Source organism: Stylophora pistillata, chromosome 10 (genome assembly GCF_964205215.1).
Source record: "Stylophora pistillata chromosome 10, jaStyPist1.2, whole genome shotgun sequence".
Classification (NCBI taxonomy): Eukaryota; Metazoa; Cnidaria; class Anthozoa; order Scleractinia; family Pocilloporidae; genus Stylophora; species Stylophora pistillata.
Window position 1 is genome coordinate 6,090,156 of NC_142528.1, and position 24,367 is coordinate 6,114,522.

At 39.4% G+C, this 24,367-nt stretch overlaps 3 protein-coding genes across 5 annotated transcripts in view; 1 reads left to right on the forward strand and 2 right to left on the reverse strand.

The window, feature by feature from the left end:
- Positions 1-3,068, forward strand: part of LOC111337896 (unconventional myosin-XV) — a 41,116-nt gene extending 38,048 nt beyond the window's left edge. For both annotated transcript variants that reach the window (XM_088735050.1, XM_088735051.1), the window contains exons 58-60: positions 64-147; positions 582-716; positions 1,156-3,068. In XM_088735050.1, the coding sequence (XP_088591176.1) occupies positions 64-147; positions 582-716; positions 1,156-1,224 (288 nt within the window). In that variant the 3' untranslated portion in view covers positions 1,225-3,068. The remainder of the gene's footprint in view (positions 1-63; positions 148-581; positions 717-1,155) is intronic.
- A 259-nt stretch (positions 3,069-3,327) lies between these two features.
- Positions 3,328-9,591, reverse strand: LOC111337897 (uncharacterized). Of its 2 annotated transcripts, none has more exons than XM_022944283.2 (4): positions 8,642-9,591; positions 7,548-7,829; positions 6,493-6,756; positions 3,328-4,775 (listed from the first exon to the last, which is right to left on the reverse strand). In XM_022944283.2, the coding sequence occupies exons 1-4, from the start codon at positions 9,226-9,228 to the stop codon at positions 3,860-3,862; spliced, it is 2,049 nt and encodes a 682-aa protein (XP_022800018.1). In that variant the 5' UTR covers positions 9,229-9,591; the 3' UTR covers positions 3,328-3,859. The 2 variants fall into 2 exon arrangements, with proteins under 2 accessions (XP_022800018.1, XP_022800017.1); XM_022944282.2 differs by having other exon boundaries at positions 7,548-7,862.
- Positions 9,592-16,560: 6,969 nt separating this feature from the next.
- LOC111337879 (uncharacterized) lies at positions 16,561-24,273 on the reverse strand. The gene is made up of 4 exons (XM_022944255.2): positions 23,381-24,273; positions 19,503-19,775; positions 18,666-18,929; positions 16,561-18,260 (listed from the first exon to the last, which is right to left on the reverse strand). Exons 1-4 carry the CDS (start codon positions 23,932-23,934, stop codon positions 17,453-17,455), a joined length of 1,899 nt encoding a protein of 632 aa, XP_022799990.1. The 5' UTR covers positions 23,935-24,273; the 3' UTR covers positions 16,561-17,452.
- Between the last annotated feature and the right edge of the window lie 94 nt (positions 24,274-24,367).

The window sequence follows — 24,367 nt, forward strand, 5'->3', positions numbered from 1 at the left end:
TCATTTTTGAGTGAAATTCCATCTTTCATTGATTTTTACTGGTATTTTAACGTTGGATTTCAGAAATGCAGCAACCCAGCGGTTTCAGGTGACTGTATTGTGGCAGTCAATAGAACCGGAGTTCATTTCTTGAGTCAAACTTCGATGGTAAGTGGTGAACGTGTATTAATGTTAAGGAGAGAGAATTCTCTATAAACGACATTTATCCAGTATCACCGTCCACTTTTAAGAGGCAACAGAAACGGCAAAGATGTGGGAGTGGTGAAGGATGGAGAAGATTGTTGCGGATTCTAATTGAAAAAAAAAATGACCGCAAAATATTGGTGTCGTGAGAAAGAAAACACCACTAACACGAGATAAATAAACTTAAAAGGAAGGTAGAAACGATTAATAAAGCAGAGGCTATATTTTCCATGGTACTACAGCCTAGGCATAACTCCCTTGAGTATTTTAATAATGTAACTCTCATCTTCACAATCTTCCAGCTAGTTTCAATCTAGTGTTAACTGTTTCGCAGCCCCTTTGTTTGCTTTCTTTTTCTATCAACTCCGTATACCTGATTGCTTTCTGATTTCTTGCAGCAAACGTTGCTGAGCGAGCCATTTGTTAGCATCATCTCCACGCGGCTTTTAATCTCGGACAAAAAGAGACAGTTCCTGGATCTTAAAATTGGAAATACCATGATGCAGAAAGTCACACGTATGGAGACAACACAGGTAATTGAACTGCCAGGGTGTGCTTGTCATCGTTATGGCGTGAGGCTCGTGGGTTTGTCAGCATCGCAGCCAATAACTTTTCTTAGATTATTGTATCAGGGGGTATGCTGGCAGTGTAGCAAATCACAACGAACGTATCAACAATACTTCATTCACGCGGCCAGTCAAATCGATTGTCAGAAAGTGTCAATCATCCTTTGAGTTGTGCTGTCGGCTTTCCTGCAATGGAGGCTCAAAGTGGCCAGTGTTGGGATAGCCAGGTACCACGCTTTAAAGAAAGTGTCTAGATTCCCTCTCAAACTTTCAGAAATGGCATCTGAAAAAATAAGTGACAGACATAAAAAAATGAAATTTGTGTTTTGAAATAACACTATTGCCTTAAACTTGGTTGATATTTGAAATACAGAGGTAATAACTAATTTACCTTACTATTTTTCAGGCCAAAGAAATTTCCAATCTTATATACAAATACGTGGCCGTACATTCCTCGGCGAAACAAGAAGGCTAAACCCAAGGATTACCAGTAATAATGAAATCTTAGCTCTTTTCATTGGAGATCCCAGAAGGATCTAGAAATATCAGATCCTTAGATATTTCTAAGGATCTGATAGACGTAGTTAGATAGACGTAGCATGTTGTGACTAGTCTCTCTTTCAGAGCATGCTCAGAGTAACGCATCTCACACGCTACATAATTTCTCTCCCGGTGAGACTAATGCAACAATAACAATAGCTAGAGAGATGTGAATTTTGGAATAAACCCTGTATATAGGATCAGTCACTTTGCTTGATCCTCTCTGGTCAATGCTGAAACTTTGCAGTGCAAATAATTTACATGATCAATTTATGTGCAACAGCAGTTGGAATATACCTACCATTCGTGTACTTTTTAAAGGAAACATGACTAATTTGAATTGTCCTGATGTGGACAAAATTAAGAAGTTTTGTACCATTCAAATGTTAAATTAAATTTAATTAGGTGAAATTAAGAATCAAACTTCCCTGAAATATCATTCTCTGAAGTAAAAATTGTGTATATATATTCTCAGCATTACTGCGGAGTTTGTGCCTGTAAGTTTATGGGCAGCTTAAATATGGAGATGTAACATGAATAAGGATAATTTTTTACGAGATGAATTGGATTCTCACAATGTATTTCCAGTGACGTTTTTGATTAATTTCGTTTGTTATGGTTTGATGTGAATGCGTTTGTCAACGATTATTAAGCGTGAAATTTTTAGATCTCCATGTGCAGTTTACTTGGTAACATTTTTGAAATGCAAAGTTTGTCTTTTTCTATTTGACGTTTATTCTATGTTTATTCATCGATGATAACACAGCCTTAAATTAACTAAATGTAACAAAGTGGGAAATCTACAGTATAGTGTAAAGGTTCTCTTCCCTATTTTTCAAATTGAGAATTAGTCAAGTAGTCTGACAGCGTTCATTAGTATTAAATTTTGTATTGTATGCTCCAATTTTGAGAACCACAGACAAGTGCTAAGTTTTTCTAGAGTTGTACGAAACTATCTGCGGGCGAGGTGGCGAAGTTCACGAGCAAGCTTGGTCACCAAGTTTTGCGGGAAAATGATGCTGCAATATTTACACAAGGAGTAGTCACATATTGAATTGAATATTTTTTATATTAATTTTGCGCGATATTCAGACTGCTTCACAAGGTAAAATGAAAAAATATATATTAATTTTACAAACCTAGTTTGTTAACAAATCAAAATGTATATTACTGGTACTTTGCAAAACAGTTCTTTAAGTCCTCGCTAGTACTACAATATAAATCTTAACTTCATCGATTATAAAGCAACTGAAAAATGTAGTTACGATATTACCCTTAGTACGGTTGGTCCTAAGAGTAAAATTGGGTTATTTAGTGAGTTCGAGTTGGAGTTTTTGGGGTAGACGTAAATTATTGTATTCATCAATTCAGATTGAAATATTGTAGCAACTTATGTTGAAATACTTTGCTATAGTTGGTCAGCAATGATCAGTTTATGTATTTAGCAGTAATTTATAATTGAATGTAGGTTAGTTATACTTTGCTATATTTGTTCAGCAATGATCAGTTAATGTATTTAGCAGTAATTTATAATTGACAGTAGGTTAGTGTGGTTGAATTAAAATATAAATCAGACAAATATCAGATAAGGAAACAAAGCTACTGTCAGTGAAGAATTTCTTAGTCTCGATAATGCATTTTTCTAGAATCACTTAATTTTGCTTACAGTATGTATTGCACAACTTCACTGACAATCGCACATTTCTTTTCAAATGTTATACAGGAATCATATAGTTCATACGTAGACAGTATATTGATTAAAATGAATATTTCACGTACCGTTTGCTTCCGTAATGGTTTTAAGCGATCAACAGTGATTTTGATTTTTCGAGATTTTTCCTTGATGACCTTAAATAATCATTTTATTTTTGAAAATGAAACCTTTATTTAAAACGTCCCGTATACATCCAACTCCAAAATTACGAAAAAAAATTAAGATTTTTTAAATTCAAAAATGAATCTTCGTTACAAGAATAAATTGGTTCAAGAAGTAAATACCTATAATTTCACCAAATTAAGGAGCTTGTTGGTTGTCTGACTCGGTCAAATTAAAGGTACTTTATTATTCATTTCAAGTCTTCTTTGCCTTACTTCCATCGGTTCTCTGGGCGCTTGATAAAGAAAAGGGTGTGGGTCCGCAAAAAAAAAAAAAAAAAACAATTCCGATAATTTGAAAGCGATACTAATAGTAGTCCAGTGACATACCGTTACCTTTGACCGGCACAAAAGGGCTGGTAACTAGTCACGGAATGAGTCACACTGCCATGTGACTTCAGAAAAATGAGCGGACAAGTGAAACGCGGCGTTTCCCTATCATTTGGCTGTCACCGACCAACATTTTATTTATTTATTTTTTTAATATATTTTTTTTGTTCTAATTTCTCTTTTACGACTTGCAGCGGATTCTAATAAATAGAATAATAGGAGCCATACTTAGTTTAGCCAAGTCTAGGTAAGTCACATAAGTGAGTAAAAAACTTCCCGCCTTCAGACATGCGAACGGTAGAATGAAATGTAATGCACCTTAAACTTTCCTACTTTTAAAGTGCATTTAATATGTTGGGTGCAGTTCAAAGTCGGTAGAACATGTCGAAGCCTCTCATCAGAGCAAGTACAGATTTGGCTGCAACTTTCAAAGAAGGGGGTGAGGAGGCGAAGTACAAATTATCCATGCTGAGCTTCAATTTTTCCTTCAGTTCACATGGTAGATGCCACGACAGACAAACCAAGTACACCGGGAGATTCTCGGATAACGCCAGCTCTCGGTTCTCTTTAATTGAAAACATGTGCACCAATGAAAAAATGCCTAGTTTCTGTGTTGATTTGGATCCTGGCCAGATGAATTGGTCTTTTTCTCTCTCCATCACACAATCTTTTTTTTCAGTCGATAAGGATTGGGTTTTGGCCGTGGCACAATGACATTCGACCTTTTGACTGCTGATGTTAACTTGGTTGATTTTCTGAAAATATACAGTTGTCCCAATAATTGTGACTTTGGCTTCTTCAGTCACCTCAGCCTCTAACTGTGCACAAGCTTTTTTGCCTTGACGCAATTCACATTTTGAATCTCTTTCATCTTTGTTAGGTTCAAGGTGATTTTTGTAATCGGCGTTAATCTCCACAGCACTCAGAGCTACACCCAAGTCATTAATGGCGGAGCTTGATGACTGCCCCTCGTAAAAACGATTTTCTTTACTTTGAGTTGAATCCAAATTTGAGCTATTACCTTGATGGCCATCACCATGGTAACTGTGATTTACCTTACCACCTTGTGTATATTCCTTCCCTCCAGCAAAAGCCAAATGAACTAATGGCACTATTGTCATCCAAACAAAAGACAATTCTCCTTCATATTTTGTGACCTCACAGGGAACATGCCTGTCCAGAAAGGTGTCAATAAGTTCATCTATGGTTGAACAAATACTTGTGGGCAAGATGACCAGAGGAGCTGAGCGCATTCTTGCCAAGAACAGACAACAGTAGTACCTGTTTAAGAGGGAAAAAAAAGGTTAATTATAATAGACAGTAGCGTTTTTAGATCAGTCCTAGAATATGCATGTCAGGTCTTTCATGGCAATCTACCATTGTACCTCTCGGATAAAATTGAACGCATTCAGCATCGTGCGTTACACATAATCTTTCCAGGTTGTAATTATAATGACGATCTAGCTAAAGCTGGCCTAAAAATCCTATACGATAGGAGGCGCACATTATGTAAAGATCTATTCAATAAAATTGCGCATATACAATAAATATATGAAGTTCGTATATTTTGAACTGCGGTATTAGATACGTATGATGCGCGATCCTCGCAGTAGAGTGCGCTATTCCGTACAGGCTTGACTTTTTCCAGGTCTGATTTTCGCTATTGCATAAATAGCGCTCTCTACTGCGAGGATCGTGCATCATACGTAAAATTGCGCATGGCAGCCACAAACTCAGCAATCTACTCCCAATACGTTCCCAGCAGATGTACAACCTTAGATCTGGTCGCACCTTTACTGCATCCGTGTGCAAGACTAACAGATTTGGAGACAGTTTTATTATTAGCCACTGTATTATTTAATATTCATCTTATTGTATTGTACATATTAACGTAATTCAGTCATTTGACTGCAAACTGGTTTTAATAATAAACGATAATATATGTAACTATATATAATTATATAGCTAATGCATTAGAATGAATGTGAAACTAACCTTGTGCTGACCCACACTATGACCTAACAATTCAGGGACCGCGCAGCAAGTTTTCGAGCGGGGGGGCTAAAGAAGAATGCGTGAAGGAAACTTTTTTCCGATTTACTCCGATTTGTAAAAAAGTGGGGGGGCTAAAGCCCCCCAGCCCCTCCCTCTGCGTGGTCCCTGTAATTTGCTATTCCAAATAATTCTTTTTGGTCATTCTTCAAAACCAAAAGCAGTGTAACTGAAAAATGAAGTTATGGAATTGCAGATGCTGTTGATTGTGATGACAAGGAAGAGGAAAAGGAGAATGAGTAGGAAGAGGAAGAAAACAGGAAGAAAGAGGAGATCAAAGAGTAAGGATATGAGTGAGAATAGTGAAGGGGTTGGCAGTGATAAATAACAGCTGAATTACAAAGAAGGATGTGAATGAAGATTATTGCAATACCAATAGATAGCTCAACATTACTCGACATTTTCATGTATTTTTCGATTTTTAAGGATTTTATCTTAATTTGTTTGTAAATATTTTGGATGATCCGAGTGAATTATCGTTATCATAGGGTGTATTCTCTAGTTTTTCTTACATTTTTATTAGAGATTTTAACAGGTTTTTTTTTCGATTTTCAAGCATTTTATCATAATTTTTGTTATAATTTTTTGTGATTATGGTAAATAAAGGCTTATATTAATTATAAATTATGCCAATAGATAGCTTGTTCAGATAGGGGAGTTTGATAGAATAATTGAGAAGGGATATACAGGACAATGTTGGGATGTTTTTAATGAGGGTATCAGCATGCAGCTAGAAGGACTAGCATTGGGAAAGATTTGTGCCATCATGTTTATTCTTCTGTTAGCACTTCTTTATGAACATGAATTTTAAGATTTGCTTGCTGTTATTTATCCTACCTTCCTGGATGATAATAATGAAAGTAAAAGTTTGCAAATAAGGATGAAAAGAATGAGAGTGAGAATTTGCAGATTAAAAATGAGGTTTCTCAAAATTTTCCAATGTTACCTTAAAGGGAAATTGCCTTCCTCATCATCCAAAAGCCTCTTTGTAATATTTAGCATTTTTTCCACTACTCCAAGATTTACTAAATATTGGGCAGATTTTACATTGAATGTGCAGTAAAACAGTGTGTTGGAGGCAACCTGACTTGAAAACAGTGAATATTCTGCAGGCTCAGACTGGCTTCTGTCAATCATGAAGAGTAATTTGCTGATCATTGCTGGTGATTTGGCAGCTTGTTCTTGGAGTTTTGAATCATACTCTACAAATCTAAGAAAAAGAAAGTACATGAAAACAAATTAAGTCAGAATCTCAATGGATCAAATTATAAATCACCAACCAAAGGCGAATGATTTACAAGTTTTCCTCTTGTTCTTCTAACATCCCTCCTGGCTTTATCACACTATAGAGCCTGGAAAAATGCATCCTATTGCTTAAATAAATAAATTTAAGTTAGATTTGCTTCACTTTGTATTATCTTTTAGAAAAATTAAGTTTTGTGTAGTAATTGAGTCTAACTTGAAATTTTATGAAACTATGCATACAAATGTACCAGTATACAATTGACAGAAATCCTGTATTACACCATATAGCAATATCATGTATATTGGTAGCCATTGACCAAAATGCAAAACAATATTTTTGTAATTGAATATACAATGACCACAAGGTTTGTATCAATGTGGGATTTGCAAAATCTTCTGAAAGAGACAGTAACGAGGATGATTAAATTCTCACTCTGTCTGTTGTTACTTAACCAAAAATATTCTTCTGTTGACAATTTGAACCAAAAAGATGATGTCAGTGTATATGATAATATTATTATATCAGGTCAGATTAATTTCTATCCCCATTTTTTAGTCAATTGGTTAACCTTTTAGATCTGACTGTTAATTCTCCTCTCTAGGCACTAACGAGAATTTGGTGTTAAATCAGCTGGGATAACAACTTCTACCTGATAAGTTTGAGTATTCTCATTACCTGTTTGCTGGATAATGTATGGATATTATAGGGAGAAGTTACATGTTAATCACTTCTGGGAGTTAAAGGGTCTAACTCACCCAGCACAGCAGCCAACTGCAGACTGATTTAATAAAACAATCAATCTGGCTAAGTCAGTGAAGCCAGCCTCTTTGAATGCATCTGGGTGAATGAGGAGAGCTTCAACTGATAAGGGAAAGACACCCTTGGACAAAGCAAACTTCTTATCTTCATATGTCTCTGTAAAGGTCCACAAACAGCTAAGACATCTGTACTCCAGAAGAAGCTGTCCTTGATCAAAATGGCGTTTTAAATGATTCATGGTCTGCAACATCACAATGTCCATTGGACTTTGATCATCACTAGAGGCCAATATATCAAATAAAGATGGTATTCTAGAGAACAAACTACAATATCTTACAAAATAATTAAATTCAAAACAAAACTGCCACCTATCTTACTCTAAACACATTGGCTTTGACATATGAAATGGTATGACTGCAATAAATTATAATGTACATATTATGCCTGATGCATCAAACACACTTAAAGATCTGGGACACTCCCTTGTTTCTCACCACCATGAAGCCAGTATCATTATCCATTGATAAAAACTATTTTCTACATCACATGGCCACATTATGGTCATTTAAAGAATTTTTCATGACTCACTCAGGTGATACTGTAGATAGCCCTCAGCACCATAGACAATTGGAAAAAAAGGCAAGTGAAGTTGGTGGCAGTGTGGAAAGGAAAAAATGGGGAGTGTGTCCCCCCCCCCCCCTTCCCAATGCACTCTTTTCCTCTTCACCCCTGCCTCCCCTCCCCCATCCCCATCATGTGCCCTCGCTAACCCTTACTATTTTTCTCTGGTGCATCTTTTTAATCATCTCCTTAGACAGAGGAGTTATGGCTCATCATCCATGTGCTTTGTTCTGGGCATAAAGAAAGACTGTCAAAATGGTGAAATTTGCCCAGCATAGCTAAGTCTTGCAACAGAGATCTAACCCATAGCTTAGCCTTCTGACCAAAAATTAATAAGGCCATCACGCTTCCACAACCATTACATGAATAATCAACACGCAAAATGCAAAATCATGCTTTTTAGCAAAACTTTTGGCAGTGCCAAGCGTCATATTCCTTATCGAAAATAGCAATTTGAAAATGAACTCACCTAGTTTCCTGAGAATCTGCAAACAGGAAAAGGTTCAACGAATATTTGAACACTTCCAAGAACGCGTCAAATCCTCCTTCTTGAACGAAGAAATGTCTATTAGCCCTCGATTTCAAACATTTCCAAGGAGCGAAGTACTGACTGCTAAGTTCTGGCAGTGCTCGATACGTGTCGCCTAGTTTCACATCTCCAAAAGCCTGGGAAAAGCTGAAACTCACTGCGGAACCATTGGGATCCTTCGTCATTAGAATGTCTGGAAGCTGCCTGTGTAGTTTTTCCACAATTCCTTTAGCGCTGGTCTTGATCGCAGACAATAATTTCCGCATTCCAGTTATGTCTACTACAGCGAGAAACTGCAATTTTAAACTCTCTCCCTCCTTGAAATACAACCTACCGAGGGTCATTTGATCATCACTTAGCAACTGTCCCTGGTAAAACAGTTTTTGATCGCACACTGGGGCTTGAATTGCCTCTTGTATAGCAATCTTTACGTCTCTGATACTTGTAGTACTGAGATCAGGCACAGTGAGTTTGAATCTCCCGGTTTCGGTGTTGTTTTCACAGCTGTAATCTACGTAAAAGTCCATTTCTCGTGATGTCCTTTGATGGTAAAATTGCTCTATCGATCTAGGAGATTGAAAGTATCCAAGAAGGCTGCTCGGAAGTTTTTTGACCTCGCTCGTTTAGCAGAAAGGAAGATTCTAAAATGAGCATCGTCATCATGTGTTTAGTATTGGACCGAAGACAGGAAATCTGTTGTTCCAGGCCTCCTAATATCCATTCCTTGCATATCCAAAGCGTCAGTATAATTAATTTTTGATCGGTTTTCATTTGTTCTCTTGCTTCAGACGAGTGACGCGATTTTAAGAAAGCAAACCTTTGTAGAGACCTTTCAATTTCCAACTTTGTCAACGCTCTAACTTCCCACAGGTGTCTCGCGTCTATTTTTCCCGGTAGTTTGGAAAAGGTTGAATGCCGGAATGTGGAACCGGAACCGGAATACCCGGAATTTCCGGAATGACCGAAAGATAATAAATTTTTAAAAGATTAAAGTAAATTAATTAATAAAAAAGAATAAAGATGATTAAGAATTAATGGTAAATTCACAACTTAAATGATTTAATACGAAAATTTTCTCTGTGGATCCCTCAAAAAAAACACTTACCGGCACTGTCCTTGGAGATACACGTATTAGAATTGAAAAAAGTCTGCGTCAGGCCGGTAGCCCATACAGCCTAAGCGACGAAATATTTCTACTCTCCCTTCCCCCTGGATGGGATGCTAGTCCATCACATGGTTACTCCCCGTTTTAAATTCGCCTCCACCCATTTACACACCTGTAGGATGTCTAGGGCACCATGACCATTAGGCCGCCACGCTTTTCCAACCGGAACCATTACAGAAGAACCATTCCAATTAGTTTAATAGTTCAATTGTGAAAAGCTCCGAGCTATTACAAATTAATACTCTACCTTAAATAATCATTAACCACACATTGGGAGCTATCAAAGCAGCTACCATTAAGACCAGCCGTCTACAGTTAGAATTGAGAGATCGTCAGTTACTCGACACCTTTTCGCGTTTATTATATATACCTTGAATTATATACCTCTGAATATAAACGTTGTACTGATGGATTCCTCTAAACAAGGTTTACATTAAAGGTATATATTCAAGTTATATATAATAAACGTGAAAAGGTGTCGAGTAACTGACGATCTCTCAATTTTAATTGTAAACGGCTGGTCTTAATTAATGGTAGCTGCTTTGATAGCTCCCAATGTGTGGTTAATAATTATTTAAGGTAGAGTATTAATTTGTAATAGCTCGGAGCTTTTTACAATTGAACTATTAAACTAATTGGAAATATTGCATTTGTTTAATATTCTGCAATGGTTCCGGCTGGAAAAGCGTGGCGGCCTAATGGTTATGGTGCCCTAGATGATCCTACAGGTGTGTAAATGGGTGGAGGCGAATTTAAAACGGGGAGAAACCATGTGATGGATTAGCATCCTATCCAGGGGGAAGGGAGAGAACAAATATTTCGTCGCTTAGGCTGTGTGGGCTACTGGCCTGACGCAGACTTTTTTCAATTCTAATACGAGTATCTCCATGAACAGTGCCGGTAAGTGTTTTTTTGGGGGATCCTCAGAGAAAAATTTCGTATTAAATTATTTAATTAAGTTGTCAATTTACCATTGATTTTTTAATCATCAATATTCTCATTTATTTTTTCAATTCACTTTTATCTTTTTAAAATTTATTATTTTTCGGTCATTGCGGGTATTCCGGGTATTCCGGGTATTCCGGGTATTCCGGTTCCTGTTCTTAATTCCGGCATTCGAAACTACCATTATTCCCAAACTCTTGAGAGTAACAAAGAGGGGGCATGGGGGTCTATTAGAAACCGCAAGACCTCACAAAAATTCAATCAAAACCGAAAACCGCATGAAAAACCGTCGAAACCGATAAATTTGCACATCTCAGTTGTCAAAATCCTCATCAATCTCATACTGTGGTTACAAGTGGAGCGACATAGGTTTGGCGGCTATTCGAGATCAGCAGAGGCGTATAACTGCTGCTCAGATAGGCCTTTATAGATTATGCTGCCATAATTTTTGGCATAATTTGAACAAACTGGCATAATCTCTGCCAAGTAGCAATGCTAGCATAATTCGCATATTTTGACAAGTATCGGATCATTTTTGATGCTACAATTTGATCATTGTTCATCTCTACTCCCAAGCACTTGGTGACGTTATTCGATGTTTTAAGTTTTAGTTCAAGCACAGGCAGCCCAAGCTCACTACTGGAAAAACGGACGTGACTCTTACAGCGTTGCGCTACGTTTTATATTTATAAAGGTTTGTATGGGATGTTATCGGTTTGCTTTAAAAGAGAGAAAAAAATGTCTTGTTTTGAAATAAAATGGACTTACCTTATTGCCTTGTTGTTTTCTTTGTTGATTACCACAGTCTCAGGCCATTTTGAAGCGTTTAATTTTCGGCGAGTTAGCGCTATTTTGGTGTTCAACTGCTAAAAAAGAGACAAGGCCGGAAACCCCTTTTAGAAGTGTCCGTCGCCCGAAGCGAATAATTCCGTCAAAAAATTACCACCAGTCTCGATTCCACCAGAACATCAAAGCAGAGATGTTGCAGTTCCATTTCCATTCACCCGATTCCCAATTCCTCCCACAGATCTTTCACTAGCGATGCTTTTATCTCCATATCGATCGGCTTTCCAATTTTTTCAGTTTTTTAGGAGTCGGAACACCAAAATAGCGCTAACTCGCCGAAAACGCTTCAAAATGGCCTGGTAATCAACAAAGAAAACAACAAGGCAATAATGTAAGTCCATTTTATTTCAAAACAAGACATTTTTTTTCTCTCTTTTAAGGCAAACCGATAACATCCCATACAAACCTTTTTAAAACATAAAACGTTGCGTAACACTGTAAGAGTCACGTCCGTTTTGCTAGTAGTGAGCTTGGGCTGCCTGTGGTTCAAGTAGTAGTATTTGTAGTTCACTGTGAATCACTGAGCGACGTCTGAAACGGTCTGAGCCCGGTCTGGGGTGCACCGGATTCGCTCAGAGTGTGAGCCAGACTCATGATAGAATCAAAGATGGTGCACGAAAACCCAGTCCGGGTGTCTATACTTCGTAGATTCTACCGACATAAATGAAAACTTTGGTACTTAAGGGTACCCCGCAACTGTTGCGGTCCTCAGCCACAAGTACAAGTTTGGATACCCACGACCTACCTTAACTAGAGGCGCATATCAAAAGGCTTCTGCAAGATGCAAATCCTACGGCTTCGCTGCTGAACAAAAATGCCCGGTATCAACGCTGTCGAGACGAAGACAGGTGCATAACTTTTCGAATAGCGTCACATTAATTCCTTTCATCAAGGCAAATTACTTTCCTTTTAAAATGAACACTTTTGATTGTAGTGAGGTTAGCAACTCGCTTGCATGATCGTTTAACGAGAGGTACCAAAACTCTGGACTCTTCTCTTTTTATTCTTTCCTCGAGAGCTTCTACAGCTTCGACCACCCTGCTTCAGATCTTTTCTTCTCTCTCTTTTTCCTTCTACTCTAGCGAGAGGTACCCTCGTTTGAAGTAGGAAAACAGTCAGACATGTTTGGGTTAGCTGACCGTGAGAGTTTCCTTAGTGTATCCTTTTATTTTACAAACAAGGGGGAAACTGGTTGGCCCTCAACCGAAGTACTCGTCGAGTGCCAAGGAACCAATTGGACGCTAACAGCTGCGCGCAGTAATCGCGCACGCAAACAGGAACTTGAGTGTGGGTAGGACTCAAGGTCAGCTTTACCAATGCAAACATGATTACCTGTGAAGCTGTCTAACTGTCTAAATGTCTAACACGGTAACAAGTAAATCCGCGAGCTGAGCCAAAAAAATATAAATCTATCAAAACAACACGTAGGCGCAAAAGGCAAAGCTTAACAAAACAAAAGGCTTGACTGGAAAAGTCTCAAAACAACAACTTCCAATTCAACTCACAACGTTCCTCCCCGGCTAAATCGGGCATCGTCCTCGATGCGGACGGAAAGAAAAGGCTATGTTTGGAACATATACTGAGTCGATAACTAACCACTCTAAGGTCAAGTAGCGCATATAAAAAATGACTTCAAGGATTTTCAAAAAAAAAAATAGACATATATCTGTCAATTGATGCTTAAGTCGTTCAATCGACCATCAATTGACTGTTAATTTAAAATCATCCACACTAGAGGCTGACCATTTTCAAAATCTTGTGACGCGCGAATAGTGAGGTTACAAGCCAGGAAAAGGTAACGGGAAGTTCTTAGAGCGAACAACACTTCGCAGAGTTGGTTTTCTGCGACCAAACTGCAGTAGTCGCGCGGAAAAGTGACGCGAAAGACGTCGCTCAAGAACCATTCATGGACCATGAAATAATGACAAATTTGGACAAACTCGGGGACGTTATCTAACTCCCAGTCTAGCGATCGACTGAAACCCGAAAATAACTCGCTAAACTGACGAAATTAGTGGTCTGCCATGAGAAAGGAAGATTAATGCAAAAAATTGGTGTTTCTCGCCCTGAACAACTGGTGTCACATACGCTTATAAATGAGGCAAACAGACCACTAAATGACGCTAATTACGCAGCTGAGATGTCGTTCAGAATTGTAGAAAAATTAACTAAGGTTATTGTTATTACGTAATTTATTATCGGAAATTCAGTTCAGTTCCTTGAATAGTTCGTCTTGGATAACTTGTATTCCCTTTCCACTTTGAGGTCGTGTGCTGTACGAGTTTTCTTGGAGGCTGTTGTTTTCGGACGATTGGTCCTTAGTCTTGTGCTTCGAACAATGAGTGCAGATTTTATATTGGTGACTATCTACAACGGCTGTTGGCAAGGTAGGTGGACTGGCTGGCGTGGAATGTTGCACAGATATTCTGGAGATGCATCGGCAAAGAATACAGAAGACAATGAAATTGACCACTGATAGACCAAGTGCAACGAAAGCAATATACTCGATGTAAGTGGTTTGAATAGTCTCCTCCATCTGATCGATCAAACTGTCTGCCTGCTGTAAAGCGCCACTAAGCTGGCTATCATAAAGTCGAAACAACTCGTCAAAATTGTCAATCACTGAATGATTAATCTCAATAGGTGGTGCGATGGTCAGTGACTTATGATGCAGTGACTCCAGTGTGGGAAAATTAGATGAGTTTTTCCTGCTGGTTAGGCTGCCAATTAAAAGCATCTTGATCTGTATTCTGATAAAAATTTTGTCTACTACCTCCTCGACGAAAATTTCTGGGACCAGGTTTTGAGTGACAAAAGTAGTAAGTATGTTCTTTTCGACCACAATTATAGCAAACGGCATCGCCAAAGCGAGACCGGAAACTCCTCTACTGAAAAGTCTTGTTTGAACGCTGATTATAACCACTGGGTCTAGTACAGTAAAAACCCGCGTGTAAGAACCTAGTTTTTTTTTTAAGTTTGGCAAAATAGGTTCTTATGTTTTGGGGCATCTACTGACAACTTAGTCAAAACAGTTCTTAATAGGCTCTTAGCCTCAATATTTCAGATGTGAGGACATGCCAGACTTAATTTTCTATACTACACTGTACAATACACTGTGTACTGAACAATGTACGTAATTATACAGTTTAGAAGTTAAGACCCAGGAGTACATTTTTTTTAACTTGCTTTAATACATGACTGGGAGCTACAAATACAGTGGGAAAACTGTATTGTGACATGTTTCATGGAAGTATCAAATGTATAAAAAAACATTTAATTTTTTAGTTACAGACATATTTTGCTACAATATTGTTTCATTATCCAGAGTGAATCTTCATATAAGAACCCTGCAGAGGGACCTACAGCACTAATCGACTTCTCCTTAGGATAAATTGCTCTTGAGAGCTCTTCTAGAATTTGCGGCGACACCTTCTTAGGATCAAAATCAGCGCGTTTGTTTGACCCTGCCAATACAGATTCCTTTGCCGCTTCCAAATTTTCGGGTTGTCGCAAAATAACGTATTCGCGGATTTCTGGAATAAGACCTTGTACAAAATAGTGTGTCCACTCGGATCTAGGCAAATTTATTCTCGCACAATGTGTTCGAAGGCTATAGGAATAATCCGCAACTGATTCTTTCTCTAATTGCCGTCGTTGCCCTAGCGCCTGTCTCACAGACCACTCACTAGCTCCGGAGGCAAAATGCCTAATTAATTGCTCAGATAACTCTTCAAACATAGACATCTTGTCAGCCGCCGGTGGGTAAAGTTTTAAACCACGCGCTAGCGTGACCCTTCAAATAGAGGGGAAGCCCTAATGCTATAGATTATCGTCGTCCCAACCATTTAGTCAACCAGCTCTCTTGTAATTTCTAATGAACTCATGAGCACCCTCTGACTCATCGCCCCTAAAAACTGGAAACGTTACCGACGATTTTACACCGATACCTATACCTTGTGAGTTTACTGAAGCTTGCATTCGCTCAACTGCTTGATCAACTTGATCTTCCATTTCTGTACAGGCTAGTGCACGACGACTGGTTTAGCTCTAAAGAATTACGTCGAATATCAAGAAACGAGTCATCAAGAGCTTCAACAGAATCTTCGCTTCCTCTTCCGCGACCGGAAAAATTTGCTCTGTTCTTTACGTTTTCATAAATAAGGTCTTCCTCAGAGTAAGAACTGTGGTTACCTGTACAAGAGGAAACTAGAGAGCGTTCGATACTGATGAGTAGGAATCCCACTTAACGCCTTTGATCTAGTGTCGGCCTTCGGCGATCTACTAATTGCTCTTAAAAATGTACGCCTCCCGGTTAGCTCAATTGATAGAGCGCTGGACTGATGTGCGGGAGGTCGAGGGTTCGAGCCCCGGCCGGACCAACACTCAAGGTCTTAAAATAATTGAGAAGAATATGCTGCCTTTCTATAACATCAAGAAATGGTTTAGATATTCTAGTCTTCTTGGATAGGGACGAATAAATGGAGGGCCCGTCTCCTGCAGGGTTAGGGGTAGGAGACGTTAATTTCCCACGCACGAGATTACAGCTGTGTGATGGATGTCCTCCCCTGGGGTGGGATGGGTGGGTGTTGTCTTGCGATTATATGAGCCTCTGGCTCGGGCAATATGGGCAACCATGCCCCACGCAAAGACATTAAAATTTGATTACAGGAAACGGAGGAACGGTTCCCTAGAGTGCTGGGCGGGTGGAGGTGGGCCAGCCACTCATTCGAACCTGAATTCGACGCTACATTTTCTAGGCAAACGGCCTCCACGGCCAGGGTTCGCGCTCGCTGTCTAGTAATCAGGATGAATACTAAAAAAGTACGATATGAGCCAGATTTTCCAAAATGAAAGCGACACGATCAAAAACGGTACTAATGAAGGGGAAAACGTAACAGACACATAATCGAAAAATCAAGTTTGAAATTGACTCATAACAGCCATAATCAACTGACAAGCTAACCGACTTAAATACTAATACAAATCACGCTCTACGCAAACTCGATTATTGTTGAAAGAAAAATACGAAGATTTACAAAATTAAACTAGCTTGCGATGGAAAGGCATGCTACCAGAAGGAAAGTTTCACTCACAATCATAATGACTTCTTGACCAAGTCTCGGGGAACTCTGTGGTGAATCGCTGAAGAGAATTCGGGTCCTCCCGAATTATATTATTTCTTTCAAACGTACTTAACATTTGAGTGTGATTAATATAATATTACATATTAATAAATTGCTTACATTACCCTGTGTAGTAACAATAAAGTGTAAAGCACAGGTTTCTCGACTGATTTCTCGTGCGCTTTCTTCTCAGAGAGAAGTGCCTTCTTACAGAGAGTGCTTTCTCACTTTTGCGCTCATTTACGTCACGACTTCCGTGCCTTTAACCAAGAATATTATCAAAAGAGAATTCTAGCTCAAGAATTCAAATATAAAATTAAGTTTAGAAAATGACTACATCGGTTTTGCTTTACTTCTCTCTGTGATTGGTTTTCTAAACTCTCGTTGACTTAGACACTAATGCGTTTGTCGACACTTGACGTAGTTAAAATTGTTTCGGTTCTAAAAATCCTCATTGGCTCATGGTATTAATTTCCTTATAGTATAATTGGCTATTGTGATTACTTCGGTAATTTAAATAAAAAAGCGCACTGGATACTATTATATGATAATGCTCCGATGGGGACAGACGGGAGATTGTTTTAAGACTTTTAACAACAGCTACACTTCCTTTTAATTTTCTGCTGTTTCCTTACAACTCACTGTCTGCCTGTCAGTTGGCTACTTAACAGTCTACAAATTGAAGACCATGTCTAAACCTTTCACCAAAGCAAGCACAGATTTAGCAACAACTTTCAAAGAAGGAGGCGTGTGAACATTGTTTGCAAGAACTTTCCTTAGCTTTTCCTTCCCATCGCATGGTAGATGCCAAGACAAACACACCAAAAAGGGAGGGAGATTCTCTAAAAGCGCCAACTGTTGATTCTCCTCAATTGATAACATGTGCACCAGGGAAAAGATTCCAAGTTTTTGTGTTGATGAAGATCCTGGCTGAGAAATTTTGTCTTTTCTCCTCTCTACTTTAGAGGGATTTTCAGACAGCACATTTTTATCTTGATTAGTTCTTGGTGCATTATGTGCTGTGCTTGAAGCAAATGAGATGACAGTTTGCACCACAAGCTGATCTTCAGGGGTTACAGTTTTAAGAGATTTGAAGCTACTTTGGGAATCATTCACTTTAACAGTGTCAGCTTCAGCTATTTCCATCCCTTCGGGTGGCGAAAGCTTTTTCTCACTAAAACAGGCTTCTCCATTATGCGATGAGGAATCGCATTTCATTAAATTAATTTCATTTCCATGGCTATCGCAATCAATTTCACTATCACTGTTATATTCCTTCCCTCCAGCAAAAGCCAAATGAACTAGTGGCACCATTGTCATCCACACAAAAGACATTTCCTCCTCCCATTTTGAGATTTCATTTGGAACATGTCTGTCTAGGAACAGGTTGATAAGTTCATCTATAGCCATACAAGTTTCCATATCGAGCTTGACTAGAGGAGCTGATCGAATTCTTGCCAAGAACAGACAACAGTAATACCTGGTTCACAGAAAAATAACCTTGTTAGTCAATGAGTAGGAATGATCACCTTTAGCTCTTAAAGTATGCAAAAACTGAAGATAGTGCAACTGGCCCACCCTGCCAAAGCTATTTCATATATGTGAAGGAGTTTTCATACTTTAAGCCATCACAGGTTAAACCTGCAACTCCCTGGCCACTCCTGAAGAGCAACCACAATATCACTCTTACTAAACAAACCATCGAGGATATATAATTTTTATACTAGTACTATAATGTCAATTTGGAAGAAATGGTCACTGATATACTAGCGGCCAAAAAAATAGTCATACACATTATTTTATGGTAGAATTCATTTTCAGCTGTAAATTAAAGTATGTAAATAAATAAGGTAACCGTCAGCACTACTTTGTTACAATCTCCAACCTTAAAGGTGTATTGCCATCCTTATCATCAAGAAGTGCCTTTGTAATAAGAAGCACTTTTTCCACTGCTCCACAATTAACCAAAGACTGGGCAGATTTAACATTGAATGTGCAGTAAAACAGTGAATTGGAGGCAACCTGGCTTGAAAACAGTGAATATCCTGCAGGCTCGGATTGACATCTGTCTATCATAAAAAGTAGCTTGTTGATCACAGCTGGCATATTAGACACCTCCTCTTGGATGTTAGAATTGCATTCTACCAATCTACAAAAAGGATTAAAATTCAGAATCATTATGATACATAAGGATTCATCAGTGTTTGATCATGAGGTGGTTCTAATGGTGGCATGCTAAACAATAATAACATGCAAATCCATGTAAATCACTGTACATCTGCATCATATACAAACCAATAAGGAGCCAAGTATAAGATGACATGTCAACTACAATATTTACTCATGAAGATTATATCACAGTGCATTAGATTACTTGAATGTATGCCTGTATTTAAACAGAATTTCCAAAATATTAAAGCAAAAATAGGTGGACAGACTGTCACAAAAAGGGACACACTATCAGTTGAAAGCCACAGTGGTACTTAACCCTTATAGTCCCAAGAGTGACCAAGACAGATTTTGCTCCTTACAATATCAATATAATATCAAGCAAACAGGTGATGAGAATAAAGAAAAATACCACTTGGGAGGATTATTAATTGATCCAATACCAAATTCTCCAAACTTGCATCATGAGAATTGTAAAGCAGACAGTAAGGAGAATTGCTAGGAAGATCTTGGGAGTGAAAGGGTCAAGAGAGTGTTGAGAAATGTGACTCACCCTCCAAAGCATCCAACTGCACTCTCATTTACACCAACCACCAAGCTGGCCATGTCAATATGGCCAGTTTTCTCCAGGGGACTAGGTTGAAGTAAAAGGGCATCAACAGTTAAGGGAAAGACATCCTTTGACAAAAGAAACTTGCGATCTTGAGGCGTCTCACCAAAATTCCACAAAAAACTGAGACAACACAACTGGAGAACAAGTTGTCCTTGATTGAAGTGGAGTTTGAGATGATTTCGAATTGTGGTTGCTTCTCGCAAATTTGCATTTCTGTGGGTAAACAAAAAGACTGACTATCATAATTTAAAAAGTAATTTAATAGAGTATTGATGTGTAACTTAATGTTCCAAAATACCTTTGCAAACCATCAATGGATAATCCCAAATTATTCCACCCCTCACCCTTACCCACCCCCCAACCCCACTCTGGTATCCAAGGCTGTGGTCTAGCAGCGCCCGGTGGCCCCTGGTGCCTTACTTTTGCTCTTAACCGACTCAGGAATTTTAGTTTTTTTCATACAAAGCATATGCTGGGCACCCTGGATTTCACAGTTTCAAAGTACTGGGCTCCATTCAATTTTTCTTAGAGCACAGCCTTGGGTATCTCTCACTCTTTATCCCTCATCAACTCTCTCCTCTCCAAAGACTGACCAAGAATCCAAATTCAAGGATATTTCTACCAATCATTAGTGTGGCGTTATATCCACGTGATTTCAATACATTAGCCATTGTAATACGACAGTATTTACCCACAGTCAACACACGTGTGTAACCAATGCAAGGGGACTTGGGGTATGCCTGCTCCAAAAGGGGCAGCCCGTCGCCTATGCTTCCAGATCCCTTACCACAGCAGAACAACACTACGCACAGATAGAAAAGGAAATGCTGGCCATTGTCTTTGGAACACAACAGTTTGACCAATACATATATGGCGAAAGACAAAGGTAGAGACTGATCACAAGCCTCTCGAATCTATACTCAAGAAGAGTATACTTAGCGCTCCAAAATGCCTCCAAAGAATGATGATGAGGCTTCAGAGGTACGACTTAGAAGTTACATATAAGAAGGGTTCACAGATGTACATGGCCAACACACTCAGTAGAGCCTACTTACCAACCACACCCCAAGAGGATGTCTCTGACGAAGACATACTCAAGCTAGATGACAGAAAAAGTGAGGTCGAGGTTGATATCGAGAGTGTCAATGCTTTACAATTCCAATCTGCCTCAGACGAAATCATAGCCTGGATAAGAAAGACAACTGATGAAGACCATGACATGAATTCATTGAAGACAGCCATCAGACAAGGATGGTCAGACAACAAGGCAGCAGTACCCCACAGCCTTGCTACCTACTTCTCCTTCAGAGACGAACTTTCAATTCACGACGGCCTGATATTCAAAGGCGAAAGACTGGTAATCCCTTCTAGTGCTAGACTATTTGTTAAAGAGAGACTCCACGCAGGACACATAGGCATAAGGCTCTCTGCATCGGGCCCGAGAACTTGTCTATTGGCCAGGTATGAATCAGGAATTTACAGACTTCATATCCAGATGTGAAGTATGCCACAACCATCCTCGGGATCAACGAAAAGAGCCGCTGATATCACACGATGTCCTAGAAGTGCCATGGGCAAAAGTCGGCTGCGACCTCTTTCAAACTGACCAGCTATCCTACCTCATCACAGTTGACGACTACTCAAACTTCTTTAAAGTGGATCACACAAGACTGAACAAGACAGCTAAAGAAGTCATCCTCAAACTCAAACAACACTTTGCCCGCCACGGCCTGCCAACTACCCTGATATCCGATAATGGCCCACCCTTTAACTCTACAGCTTTTGCCGACTTCGCCAAATACTATGGCTTTGTCCACAACACAAGCTCACCCAGTTTTGCTCAGTCCAACAGGAAAGTCAAAAACGCAGTCAAGACAGCAAAGTCAATCATGATTAAGGCCATAGAGTCCCATAGTGACCCATATCTTGCCCTGCTCGACTAGCGAAACACACCCACTGAAGGAATGGACAGCTCTCTTGCACAAAGACTCTTCAGTCGGAGGACCCGAACCCGACTACCTACTGCAACCTCGCTGCTGACGCCAGAAGTCCCTAGAGACACCTTAGAAAAACTGCAGGGTCGCAAAGCAAAGCAAGACTTCTACTTCAACTTAGGAACGAAGGAGCTACCAGAACGGCAGGTGGGCGACACCGTACGCATCAAACCTCTTCAGCCAGCTAACGTCCATAAGCCCTGGGTCAAAGCAAAAGTCCAACACAAATCTGACATATGCAGCTACAAAGTCCGCACAGAAGAAGGAAGACAGCACTGTCGCAACAGGAGACACCTTGTCTACGTGAGAGAACCCGCAAGTGAACCACTAACCCCCACAAGCGATAGCATCCCAGCATCAGGACATAATTTGAGAGACAAACCCAGTCTCACTGAACCAGCCACACTCACTGACAACCAGAAAGCACCCACCATGCCCTTACCGGAGGTACCTGAAGTGCACCAGGGACACTATCAGACAAGGTCAAGACGAGTCAGCAAGCCACCCTCCTATTTGAAGGACTATGCAACCTAATCATTAACTGTCATGCAGACAAACTGCAAACCATACTTTTTTATCTCATATATCACCATGTTCCTGTTCGTTGAAACATTGATTATAGAAAATTATTAATTACCCGCTCTCTCTATCTGAGGAAGGGGGATGTGACGTTATATCCATGTGATTTCAATACATTAGCCATTGTAATACAACAGTATTTACCAGCAGTCAACACACGTGTGTAACCGAGCAGATGCTTGAATAAAGGAGTGCTCTCACAGACACAAACTCTTGTCTATCCATTGAATACAACGTTACAATTAGGAGCAGTAAGAACTCAGATTTTTTATTTGACCTTTCCTGTTAAACTTGGAACACTGACTCACTCTATTTAGCTTGAAGATGAAATAGGATTTGTCATGTTTTCTTGCAAAGGTTTTTATAGCATCAATTTTGAAAAATTTACTTCGTTTTAAGCCACAAATTTTACGAATCTAGGAAACAATTCTGAAACAAGGCTTTGTTCCATGTGGGTTCAGATCCTGTTTAGCATAAAAAGTCATATAGTGATAGTCCTTGTCCAGAAAAAAGTGCCAAAAAACCATACCCGTTATGGCCAGTATTGCCATGACTGTTGTGTGGGAGGTTGAGGGTTCAAGCCCCAGCCAGACCAACAGTCAAGGTCTTAAAATAACTAAGGAGAATGTGCTACCTTTCTATAACATCAAGAAATGGTTAGACATTCTAGTCTTCTCGGATAAGGATGAATAAACCGTCGGTCCTGTCTCCTGCATCTATTAATTAGTTAATTTGGTTAGGCAGGGAACATTAAAGAATCCACTTCAAGAGATTACTGTGATGTGGTCTGGCCTGTTTACTGGGAATTGGGGGGAGGGGACATCTGTTAGATTCACCTTTATTGATTGTAAACTGCTACTAGCAGTCTGGTAAAGTCCCCCACACAGTGTTGTAAAACAACTCGCAATTCAGCATTAAATGCTGCAAGTAGTTGTTCTGTTATCACTTTCACTATACTGTTAAAAAGTTACCCCCCCCCCCCCCCTGCAATGTTCCTGAGTAAATCCTATAAGCATGCAAGCCCCGGCACTTCTCCTCGCCAGTGACAAGCCCGTCTATTCTCAATTGCCCCAATTGGGGCTTTGGATGATTTGTGGAAAGTGTACCATATAACCCCATACATTAATTATGCATTCCACTTCGTTGTCTTTCACGACAAAATTTTAAAAACAAAGTCTACTAATCTGAATACATAATTAATATATGGGGTTATATGGTACTCTTGCCCGATTTGTAGCTACTCACAAATTTAGGTCACTCTCTTGTTGCTCAGTCAAGTAGAGCTGCCTGGAAAGTTTAAAAACTTTCAAGAATGCGTCAAATCCTTCCTCCTGAACGAAGAAATGTCTTTGAGCAACGGATCGTAAACATTTCCATGGAAAGAAAAACGAAGCAAGTCCCTCCAAAGCGTACAGAAGCCGGTCATAAAACCGCCACACGCCTTCAGAATCTTCATTGATATCAGGAAGCTTGTTTTCCAGCTTTGCCTCAATTTCTCTCGCACATTTCTTTAACACATTCAGAAGTTCAGTCATTCCTTGTATATCTGCAGCAGCAGTAAATTGCAGATTTAAAGTATCACCTTCCCGAAAATACAGTCGGCCGAGACTCATTTGATCGACTGTGAGCGCTCTTTCTTGATAGAACAATTGCTGGTCGCAAACCGGCACCTGAATACGCCCTTGCAACATATATTTCACATCTTTAATGGTTGTGGTATTTAAATCAGGAACAGATAGTTTCGTTCTGCCAATTTCGCTGTTTCCTTCGGAGCTGTGGTACTCCACGTAAAATTCCATGGACTAAATAATTCGTGTGAGCTTACGAAACCCTCATGCTTCTCAAAGTCTGTCGGTGACTTGCGTCGATCGAAATGGTAGACCATCTAGGCTCGATTTCCGCCATGTTGACAAACATTGTTTCCCATCGTGCTCTCCAGGATATGCAAACTCGTTACACCATGCACAGGATTGCCTTAATCGGCTAAAGCCGCTGATAAAACTCCATATTTTATTTATTTATTTTTCTGTTTTTGTTTTTGTTGTTTTTCTTTCGTTGATGAATCATTGTTTCCTGAGAAGTACAAGCAACAGGAAATTTGAGTGATTGCTGATTCTTTCTTTGTAGTCCCTTTTGTGTCACGCCAGCATCTGTCACGTTTGAGAATAGCCCAAAACAGAAAGGGATGGTGGGAAGTGTTTCTCTTGAAGATGGTGGTTTGTATGTCGGGAT

Excerpts from the sequence above, each read along its gene's own strand:
- LOC111337897 (XM_022944282.2), bottom strand. The coding sequence starts at position 9,228 with ATGGACTTTTACGTAGATTACAGCTGTGAAAACAACACCGAAACCGGG. Across the intron at positions 7,863-8,641 it reads GCAGATTCTCAGGAAACTAG|AATACCATCTTTATTTGATA; the intron begins GTGAGTTCATTT and ends TTTGTTCTCTAG. Across the intron at positions 4,776-6,492 it reads GAAGGCAATTTCCCTTTAAG|GTACTACTGTTGTCTGTTCT; the intron begins GTAACATTGGAA and ends CCTCTTAAACAG.
- LOC111337879 (XM_022944255.2), bottom strand. The coding sequence starts at position 23,934 with ATGGAATTTTACGTGGAGTACCACAGCTCCGAAGGAAACAGCGAAATT. Across the intron at positions 19,776-23,380 it reads CAAGAGAGTGACCTAAATTT|AAATGCAAATTTGCGAGAAG; the intron begins GTGAGTAGCTAC and ends GTTTACCCACAG. Across the intron at positions 18,261-18,665 it reads GATGGCAATACACCTTTAAG|GTATTACTGTTGTCTGTTCT; the intron begins GTTGGAGATTGT and ends TCTGTGAACCAG.